Below are 11,264 nucleotides of genomic sequence, written 5' to 3'. Positions count from 1 at the left end.
AGGTTACATTGCACCCCCTGTATCCACAGGGGAGTAAATGATACTTTGCATTTGACCATTTCAAGCCACTTTCACACAGTGTACTCCACAGTTAAACAACTGTGTCTTTTATCAATTTACACAAATCTTAAGAGTTTCATATTACACCACTATGGCTTAGGTTTTCTTCATTGGTTTTTACTTACTGTAAGATTTCTTCATTTATTTAAGAATGGAATGGGTAGAACTGCATTCCTCAAACTCATTATGCTTAAGTACATCCAAGAACTTGAGGACAGAGTAGATATTCCTTTATTGATGTTCACCTACATTATGCAGTTGTAAGCACTTCAAAGACAGCCTAACCCAGAGATTATTTTTAACTATTTTTAATTGGTTTTTTTAGGCATAGAAATAGGGTTTTTTTTCCTTTTTTTAAGAAAAAGAAAATCTGGGGGCACCTGGGTGGCTCAGTCGGTTTTTGTGTTTACAAGTCTTCATCTCACAGTTTGTGAGGTCGACCCCTGCATGAGGCTCTGTGCTGAGAGCACAGAGCCTGCTTGGGAGTCTCCCTCCTCAAGGAAGGAAGGAAAGAAGGAAGGAAGGAACGAAGGAAGGAACGAAGGAAGGAAGGAACGAAGGAAGGAAGGAACGAAGGAAGGGAAATAAAGACAAAGAAGGAAAGAAAAAGAAAGAAAGAAAGGGAGAAAGAAAGAAAGAAAGAAAGAAAGAAAGAAAGAAAGAAAGAAAGAAAGAAAGAAAGAAAGAAAGAAAGAAAAAAGAAAGAAAGAAAGAGGAAAGAAAAAATTAACTTGAATAGTTTCCATTTAAAGTAAGAACAAATCAGGGGCACCTGGGCGGCTCAGTCAGCTAGGCATCCGACTTCCGCTCAGGTCCCGATCTTACAGTCATGAGTTCCAGCGCTGAGTCCAGCTGTCAGGTTGTGTCCTGACAGCTTACAGCCTGGGGCCTGCTTTGAATTGTGTCTCCCTCTCTCTCCGCCCCTCCCCTGCTGACACTGTCCGTCTGTCTCTCTCTCTTTCTCTCTCTCTCTTTCTCTCTCAAAAAGAAACATTAAAGAAAAAATTTTTTTAATAAAATAAAAACACATCATATAAAAATCTTGCTACAAAGGAACAACATACTTGTGATCTCATGTCCACACTGACTGGAAAGGGAGGCATTATCCAATGACTATCAGATGTCGACCAGCCCAAGGCCCAATTTCTAGGCCCTAAACCAACACACACACACAACCTTGGCACCCACACAACCTTCCCCATATAAACATCCAATATTTTAAACTCCCAACTGTGCAAAGTTCCAAATTTCTAACAATTATTAACACACCAGCCACTGAAACGGGGAAAGATCCCACAGACCATTTCACTGTCTCCCTTTCCAGCAGGAGAAAAAAAAGTCCCTTAAGAATTGTAATTTGGACATGCTCTACCTTTAGGCTCTCAACTTTATTTTCTGCCGGAAGTAGTCTAACAGGTCAACAGATGGATAGTGAAAACAATGGAAGAGGACAGAACAAATTAGGAGAAACTAAAAGAGAATCAACATTCATTGTTGACACGGGCACTGTAAATGGTACTAGGCACTTTGCACTAATTTTTTTTTTTTTACACGTTTATTTATTTTTGAGACAGAGAGAGACAGAGCATGAACGGGGGAGGGGCAGAGAGAGAGGGAGACACAGAACTGGAAGCAGGCTCCAGGCTCTGAGCCATCAGCCCAGAGTCCGACGCGGGGCTCGAACTCACGGAACGTGAGATCATGACCTGAGCTGAAGTTGGACGCTTAACCGACTGAGCCACCCAGGTGCCCCAGCACTAATTATTTAAACCAACAATAGACCTACAAAACAGGCAGTATCCCCATTTTATAGACAAAAAACATATTCTGCAAGATTTAAATGACTTGCCCAAGGTAAGGAGCAAACTCAGGGTTCAACCCTAAAGCTACCTAGCTACAGAGGGTTTTCCTTTAACAACCCTACTGACTTCCTTAAGAGTCAAAGGATACAGCCCTTAGTATCTTTCCACAGCCATTCCTTCCCTGCTTTCTTTACCTTGGCTACTCTTAAAACTGGCCTCCATGGGGCATGTGGATGGATCAGTTAAGCTTAAGCCTCTTGGTTTCTGCTCAGGGCAAGATCTAAGGAGAAATCAAGCCCCAAGTCAGGCTCCATGCTGACAGTATTGAGCCTTCTTGGGATTCTCTTTCCCTCTCCCTGCCCCTCCCCTACTCACACACTCTCAAAATAAAACAATAACTTAGGAAAAAAAAAAAAAAAAAACTGGCCTCCATCTTAGCAACCAACTACCTCATTACATACCTAACACCACTGTGCTGTCAAGTTGCTATTGCTGTTTTCAACATCAAAACAATCCATCTCTCTCCTTCCCTCCCCTACCTCTACCCATTAACTAGAAATGTCATCTATACCCCAATATTTAGCTTTATTATCTAACATTAGATCTGGAGAAGTAGTCTGAGGTCAAGTACAAATCCTTCATTTTTCAGAAAAGGACAACCTGTGCCTAGAAAGGTTATATTTTGAAAAAATCTGTATCTTCTAATCGCAGGAGGTTCTTCCTGAACACTGATGGTCATGGCTGCATTTAAAAAGCTTCCTCTCAGGGTGCCTGGCTGGCTCAGTCGGTTAAGCTTCCAACTTCGGCTCAGGTCATGATCTCATGATTAAAGCCTCACATCGGCTGTCTGCTGTCAGGACGGAGCCTGCTTTGAATCCTCTGTCCTCCTCTCTCTCTGCCCTTCCCCTGCTCATTCTCTCTCTCAAAATAAATAAATAAACTTAAAAAAAATTTTTAAAGCCACCTCTTTGCTGAAGATAATAGCATTCTATTCCATTCTCAAATCTGTTCTATTCTCAAATCTCTTCTGCTACATGTCAATGCCAGGATTTGCTTCTAAGACACATATTTTTAATTCTAAATGCAGAGATCGTGAATTTACAGCAACTAAGCAAGTAAGCTTTGGGAGCTATAGTTAAACTGCCTGGGACTAGAATATTCTAAGAAACAAGTTACATATCTCAATAACCACAAGTCTGAAGGATTCAAAGGCTGACAAATAGCAATTCTGAGAGGTTACCAATTTATTTCAGGATGAATCACACAGAAAAGCAAGCCTGTGAGGTGGTCTAGAAAGCCTGTAAAGTCAGGAAACATGGACCTGTAGCAAGACTATAAACATAAAAATGAAGTCAGGTCCATCAAGGCAACCAAGTGAAGAAAGTAGAGATTGGGGCAAGAGGAATGAAGTGGGGAAAAGCTTGGGACCTGGTACACACCTCATCCGTAGCAGTGTTTATGACTATTTAAGAAGGTCCATTACTAAACACAGTGAATGGCACATGGAAGTACAGTATTATGTAATGAGTGAACATATGCGGCCAATTACAAAATGGTACAAAAGAACACCCTGGGAACTCAAAATTTGCTGGGAGAGAGACCTGTCCTGTAGAAAATGTGTCCTCATGCTATGGAAACAGAGCTCATGGGATTGCTGTATAACAAACTGCACTGGACACTGAACATGGACTCTGGAAGCCATACACTAGCTGTGTAATTCTGAGCAAGCCCCTTTCACCTTTCTTTGGTTCAGTTTCCCACTCTCAAAAGGTGTGGGCAAAGTTGAGATAACATGCAAAAAGGATTCAAAGCTGACACAAATTCAACTGCCTGAGTAACATCACCTCTTGCAAGTCTCATAAGCAATCTCAAATAGGCCCAAGAGGAAATTTTCAATCATCCCCCAAAACCTGCTCCTCATCTTTCCTGTCTCAGTTTCCATACTCTAGAAGCATTCTTGCTTTCTCCACATCCAATTCATCTCCCAGTCCTATCAATTCTGACCCCCATATATCATTCACTTTTACCTGCACTGTCATCACCCTAGTTTAAACCACAATTATCTCTCACATGAATGACTGGAGCAGCCAAAATGATCCCTAGGCTTCCACTTCAGCTCTCTCAAATACAAACAGAACCATATTCTTAAAAACGTAACTGTACTTTCATGTCTTTTCCCATCTAAACCCTGTAAGCTGTCCACTGTTCTCTAGAGAAAGAGGTCAAACTCCTAAACCTGGTTTTCAAGGCTCTAAATGATCTGCCCTCTGTCTCAAGCCATTTTCCCCACATTGCTCCAGCTCATTGGCTTTTATGCAGTCACTCGAAAGTGTTATGCTCCCTCCCGACAAACTCCTTATTCTCTGGGGTTCATTCCTAAATTAGGCTCTTTTTTTACACGCTTTTATTACACTCTCACAGCATTCCGAGGTACCTACGTTATTTATACAATTATTATACAAAAGTGTACAATCACAAATGGTTATAAACCCAACGAAACTAAAAGCTTCACGAAGGTAGGCACTATTCTATCCGGTTCACCTCAGCATCCTCAGGTAAACTGGATCTGGCACACAGCTCGGGCCTAAATATTTGAATAAATCCACTGAGGTGAAGAGGGACATAGTCAACTAAAAATCTCAATTAAAAAAAAAAATAAAGTTCTAACTTATACAGTTGCCCATTTTGCTTCAACGCTCCCCACCTCCGTTCTCAAAAGCTCAGACCAAAATCAAATACTTCAAGGTTTCCAACCTTCCGCAACCCCGGCTTTCTCCTCCCATCACCATAAAGTTCCACGTCCAAAATGAACCCATCCTAGCACTGAGACGAGCTGGAACCTGCTTCCTGCCCCTGCGGGTGGCGGGGACACGGTCGACCCGGGGAAAGTTTCCTAATCCGGACACCCGGGCTGGGAGCCTGAACACTAGTCCGCGCAGCAGTGACGCACATAGGCAGAAGCACTTCGTCAGCTATGAAGCCACGAAGCCTAAGGCGTTTCTTTCAGACTTCTCAGACGCAATTCAAGTCATGCGTCCCAGCCTGAGCGGTTGGCCGCGCGTCGCAGACCTTCAGACGCCCACCAGAATCACGAAGGAAGGACTGAAAAGACGACGACCCTTGCGCCTCGCCCTTTAAAAAACACCCCCAATCAAGGCTGGCCGGGAGCTGAGTAAATCCTCGCGAGAATCACCGGCTTCCGCCCGCTTCCTCCACCCGGCTAGCGGGACCGGAAGGAAGGCGCCACTTCCTCGCCCCGGGACCTACCTCACAAGGCAGCGCGAACCCAGCCGTGACCAATCAGAGGACTCATTGTAGGACGCGGCGCGGAGGGCCAATGGAAAGTCGCGACGCGCGCAGAGCTTCCCCTCTTCCGCACCGGCCCCCTCCCTTCCGCCCGCCGACTTCCACTTAGCCTCTGGCGGAGGAAGTGATGTCACAGGCCCCATGTGAGCGGATTGCAACACATGCAGCTGCCTGGAGAGAGGGAGCCGGTGTCCTACGTCAGAGCCGCCGCCGCGGAGCCGCCGCCGGGGAGGAGCAGCCGCTGCCGCCCAGGACTGGGCCCTTAGGTAAGCCGAGGGAGGGAAAAGCCAGCGACCGCCGCGGCGGGCTGCGCGGGGCAGGAAGAAGAGGGCCTCTCGGGGGTGGCAAGGAAGGGGGCCGCTCTGCCCCAGCGGCGGCGCTAACTCTGTGGTCTTGGTGTCTCCGGGCCCCGCCGGGCCGCTCTAGGGAGGAGGAGGCGAGAAGATGGCGGACGACCCCAGTGCTGCCGATAGGAACGTGGAGATCTGGAAGATCAAGAAGCTCATCAAGAGCTTGGAGGCGGCCCGCGGGTGAGCGCCGCGTCCGGCCCCCCCGTGCCCTCTTGGTTCCCGGACCCCTCAGGATGGCCGCCCCCGCGCCGCATGGCCGGATGAGGAGAACCAGGCACTAGTCAACTCCCGCCTTCTGGATCTCTGGGTAGTAGCCCCCGACCCAGGGGCGAGGGTCTGCGCGGTTGGCCCGAGAAGGGATCCTTCTCCTGCTTCGGGGCATAAGGGGCCCCGCTCCCCGGTCTCGGACCACTTAACCCCTTACGTGAGAGGTCATTGCTACTTTTGAATCTCTCCCAGGCACTTGAATCCAACACTTCCCTCTTCGACTCCAGGTGCTGCCACCCTACTCGGGTACTTGGGGAGAAAGGGCTCGGCCTTCCTTTCCGAACGCTCTTCCCTGATTTCCTCTCTTCTTCCTTCATGTTTCTCAGCCATACCTTATTAAAATGGCCTCTCCCTCCTGTTTTTCTGAGACCCGAGTGGGTGAAGTTTGGATGGGACAGGACGGAGACGTGGTCAGGGACAACCTCTTTCTGACTTCCTCTGATATCTCTGGGTCTTCCACCTCTTCCCAGATGACTTCCCCCAAGTCCTCTAATTACCCCGGAGCTTCCTGGTTTTAGCTGTTAAAGTGCCCGCCTATAAATTGAAAATGCCAACATATGCGGGGTCGGATAGAAGGGACATTTTGGTTGCCTGGGTCTGTATATCCAGGAGAAATCCGGATTATGGGGCAGTTGATGTGAACTGTTAACAGGGTCGTTTTTCTCCTCTCTCTGGAACTTTCAGGGATAGAGGTTCGTGATGTACTAGTGCTTGTTGAAATTCAGAACTGAATTAGATGGGCTTTGGGTCTCCTTTTGTAAATTTTGTGGATGTGCACTATGGAATTGTTATATTGAAACTGGGTGTATATGCTCCTTTTAGGTTAACAAAGAATTACTTGGTGAAGTTGTGTCAGAGGTACTCCCCTTTTCTCACTTTATTTTGTTCTTTTCCCAGTTGTAGGAACTTTTTGGTTACAGGAAGTGGCCCAAAAAACCATTTGGAACATGACATATTTGTATGTTTGAGCATTCTTAGAATAGCAGAGTGCCTTGCCCCAGGCCATTTTGAAGGTTTGTTTTCAGCACAAGAATTGTGCGTTCTGGTTTCCAGTCCAGGTTTGTCTTTGATCGGTTGGCTTACAATGATAGGATTAATTAAGCTTTTAATTGTTACCATATGAAATAAGGTGTACTTAGTTACACCAAAGAGCTAGGGTTGATAATTGGTTTTGCCATTGTGTCTTGTTCTTACTAAGTTAGTGACATTTCTGCTTGAAATGAAGCTTCTGAAAGTTTGGCTCAGTTCAGTGACTTGGGCTTTTGCTAACTCTTTCCCTGATGGAAATTTAAGGTGGCAGCTTATTTTTTATTTAAGTTTGTTTCTTTGAACTTAATAAAATACTCAGACCTATATAATAATCTTACAGGAACTTGAACCCAGATGGTTCTGTGCCATATGGTAAATTGAATAATTTTTCCCCAAGTGTGAGCACATTATTACAGGAGGGGTAATACAGGTCCTGACCCATTATGTCTGATGCATTACTAGGAATTAGCTAGCCAGGTTCTTTCATTTCACTGGGATCTTCTGTTGTGTTACTTTCAATTGAGTATGGCTTTTATGCATCATTGATGCAGTGTTTAAAGTTGGATATGACCTGTAGATTTGTTCTCTTACTACTTTAATTTGGAGGCAGGTTCACACATTAGAACCTGCATACGTTATATTCTCTTAGGAAGTCTAAAATAAATTAACGATTATAATTTATTGTCTGAGTGTAGTAACATTAAAAATAAAACACTGCATGTAATAACAGCATTTCTTTCTACGGCTTGATGAAGGAAGTTAATTCTTACATTTGTCCCTTGCCGTGTTACCTAGCCACTTGAAACCTTCAAGCTCCTCTTTACAGCTTTTAAAGGCTTTATCCCTTTATTAGCAAAGTTCAGTAAAGTTTAAAGCTCAACAAAAATGAGGTTCTTAGTGACTACTTTTTAGTGATGAAGTTAGTTTGGACATTTTAGACCAGAATTAGAGCTTTCTCAAATAGCTGGGAGTAGTCTTCCTTTAAACAAATTATGTGGTTGATAATCATTTCCTACTTTGCTTTTATTCAGGATTTGATTGCATCTTGATCCCATGAAAATTTTAAATCTTGGCTACTTCTGGGTATTAGTAAAGAGTTAACAAGTGTATTCAGCTTGCTTCAGAAGTTTCCCAGTACATACCAATTTCTTTTCAGGAATAGCAAGATTTCATGTTCACGGCTGAACTGTATTAAAGTCTGACTCAGATTATCTTAGTGTATGTACAGTGAGAAATGTTTTCTTAACACTAAGATATTTTAAGAAGTGTAATGACATTTAAAGACAAACTGAATGACCAAATGAATCTATACGTACTGGTGTTGGGCAGCCTGTGGATTTAAGGAGAAAACTGAAAATGTTCAAGCATGGTTATTAGCACTGGATAGTGAAATTTACTGGTGGATAATAGAATTGTTTTTGAAACAAATTTTTCCCCCTCCCAGTAGTGTGGAATTCTGGGCATGCAAATCAGATTGGTTTGTTTTTAACAGCTATAAAGTATGGTGTGATGAGAGTAATTTTGAAATTGAGTCAATTTGTGATTATCTTTTGATAATATTACCCATATTTAGCTTTAAAAGGGAACTGCTGCAAAATGGACTCACTAATTAAGTACATCTGAACAGAGTGAAGTTTCTAAGCACATACTTTATGGAGTAGTTCGTATGTTCTAGACACTGTTAAGCAGTACGCTACTTCATTAATCCTGGCAGAAAGTGTTGACACCATTTGATAGCCAAGGCAATGGAGGCCGAGAGGTTAAATAACTTGGTATCTGAAGTGTAGCAGAGCCCAGGGCTTGAACTAGTGTGTTACACAGTGCAGTGGATATATTAAATGTTTTCAAAAAATATAAGGCTGGATTGACTCAAATTGTAATCTAAGCTATAACAGCCTTGTAATATTGTCATATCTGTGGAAGAGCATTTATAAGAGCCAAAATGACTAACATAGGGAACTTGGCCAGGAGTCTTTTTGTAGCCCACAATGTACTTAATTTTCTGAATTGAAAGAAGTATTAGTCATATAACTTAAATTTAAGTTAGCTGAAACAGACCTATTTAGTATCATGTAAGTTTAGTTGAATGTTAGTTTCTGTGTGTGTGTTAAATAATATGCCACTTTTTTTGGTATATGTAGTCCCACTTAATGTTAGTGGAAGTTCTTCCTGGTTTATGATTCTCCATCGTTGGCTTAATGGGGACAAATGTGTATGTAAGCCAAAACTGGAACTAGAGCCATGTGAATGGAACTGTGGTTGTGGGTATTCTGGGTAAGGAACTAAAGCAAGTGGAATATAATGTTACAAGAAAGGTAGGTGGGAAATTTTTGGGGGGTGGGTTGTTTTTTTCCTGCTAATATTTTTTTGAACCGTCAAGAAATAGCCCCAGAAATAAGGATGGAAGCTTTATAGTTTTCAGGTAATAAAATCATTGCCAGAGCCTGTTATAGCCAAGGACAATGGTACGTGTGAGAGACAAGGTTAGTTTGGGCTAAATTGCATCTGTAGGTGTCAGAATACTTTTTCACTTATTTTGATGAGGGAACCTTGTATATGTCAGAAATAATGAAGGCTCAAATAACCCTTGTTTGAAGATCTGCACAGTTTGTAAACTTTATTTAGGTCTTCTGTAGTGGTCTTTGGCATTTTTAAATTTTCCTGTTTAATTAAAAAACAACTTGTAGATATTTTCACTTTGAAGAAAATAGAAATAATTTGGCTATATACATCACTGTCTTTTCTTTCCCAAAATATAGCTTCTTTTCTGCTCTACTCTTAAATAGTTCTGAAACCAAATTGGGAAGAGGGTCCCACACCAAGCATTTTTCCAGTCTTAGAGGATAACAGCTGAGTGTCCTACAGTTTAATTCTAGTATTACATAAACTTATCATCTGATCCCCTAAGGTAAAGTTTTCAGTCCCATAAGACTGCCCCGATTTGTGGTAAGTCTGGGCTTCCCCTACTTCTGACCTACAGGCTTTAAATTGGGGGCTTAATGATTTGCTAGAATGGCCCGCAGAACTTAGGGAAATACTCTACTTAGATTTACTGATACATTATAAAGGATACAAATGAAGAGTACTTAGGGTTAGGTCCAGAAGCATCTGAGTATAGGAGCTTCTGTCCCTGTGGAACTGGGGCATACATCCTAGGTTAACCAACCCAGAAGTTCACTAAATCTTGTTCAAGACGTTATAAAACTTAATCTGCAGATTGTCCCTCCTTCCATGCCCCAAACCTTACCCAGAGGTCTTTGGATGGAGCTGAAAGTTCTAACCCTCAGGTAGTTACCTGGCCTTTCTGGTGACCCCAACCCCATTCTGAGACCCACCCTTAGTCACTTCATTAATAAGTCTGGTGTGCTCTTTAGAGACTCTTTATGAGTAACAAAAACCTTCCATAACCTAGTAGGAAATTCTAAGGGTTTCAGAATCTTTGTCAAAAGCTGTGGACGAAAACCACATACATTTCTTATACCATATAACCCTTTTTTTAATAAATCTCTATAAAATTCTTCACATTATGTTGGTATATTATATATACCATATAACCCTTTTTTTATTTAAATATTTTTTTTTCTTCAACGTTTTTATTTATTTTGGGACAGAGAGAGACAGAGCATGAACGGGGGAGGGGCAGAGAGAGAGGGAGACACAGAATCGGAAACAGGCTCCAGGCTCTGAGCCACCAGCCCAGAGCCTGACGCGGGGCTCGAACTCACAGACCGCGAGATCGTGACCTGGCTGAAGTCGGACGCTTAACCGACTGCGCCGCCCAGGTGCCCCTATAACCCTTTTTTTAATAAATCTCTATAAAATTTTTCACATTATGTTGGATTAAAAGTAATTTTGTGAGATTGTTGAACAGGTTTTTTTTTTTAACCTTACAGACAAATAATTTGGACAGGCTATGAATATGATTTGAGTCGAGTAAAGTATATTAAATGTGTTTGAATACCTTCCCCAAGTGAAAATTGTTGGTTAATAGAACATTCACCTAAATGACATGTGTAATGTTCTCAAAGCCATGAATTTTAGATACTTTTATTTTTACTTAGGTAAAAAAAAAAAAAGTCAAAAATTAGAATGTTTTTAATTTCTTGAGAAGAGATGAACATAGACTAAATTACAACTACAGACAGAGGTCTTAGCCTCTTACTAAGAGGTCAGGATACAAATGCCACCAACAGGTCTGAGCCATGAGAAGAGAAAAAAGGGAAGAGAAGATATTTGATAGGGTGTGGTAGCCTTCATGCACTCCTGAGTGTCATTGGTTGCCTGCCTCAACTCAGAACTAGTTCTAACAGCTGTTGATTCAGAAATAATGTTTTATGCACTGTGAACCTAATGAACAATTACTGTCTTTGAATTTCAATCCTTGACAGACTTCTCATTGTAGTAGCAGATATACTTATCCTTCCAGGAAGGGAAGGCTTACTATGGACAC

General features: G+C 42.5%; 1 protein-coding gene across 3 annotated transcripts in view; it reads left to right on the top strand.

The window, feature by feature from the left end:
* The first annotated feature begins 5,262 nt into the window (after positions 1–5,262).
* ETF1 (eukaryotic translation termination factor 1) overlaps positions 5,263–11,264 on the top strand; it is a 28,270-nt gene continuing 22,268 nt past the window's right edge. Inside the window, exons 1-2 of one of the 3 annotated variants that reach the window (XM_045445280.1) lie at positions 5,263–5,434; positions 5,595–5,698. In XM_045445280.1, the coding sequence (XP_045301236.1) occupies positions 5,613–5,698 (86 nt within the window). In that variant the 5' untranslated portion in view covers positions 5,263–5,434; positions 5,595–5,612. Of the gene's footprint in view, positions 5,435–5,574; positions 5,699–5,720; positions 5,826–11,264 lie in introns of those variants that run through there. The other 2 variants (XM_045445286.1, XM_045445297.1) reach the window with 2 other exon arrangements.

The sequence above is a fragment of the Leopardus geoffroyi genome, chromosome A1, assembly GCF_018350155.1.
Source record: "Leopardus geoffroyi isolate Oge1 chromosome A1, O.geoffroyi_Oge1_pat1.0, whole genome shotgun sequence".
Lineage (NCBI taxonomy): Eukaryota > Metazoa > Chordata > Mammalia > Carnivora > Felidae > Leopardus > Leopardus geoffroyi.
The sequence above is the reverse complement of the archived record's forward strand: the minus strand, read 5'-3'. Positions and strand labels throughout refer to the sequence as shown.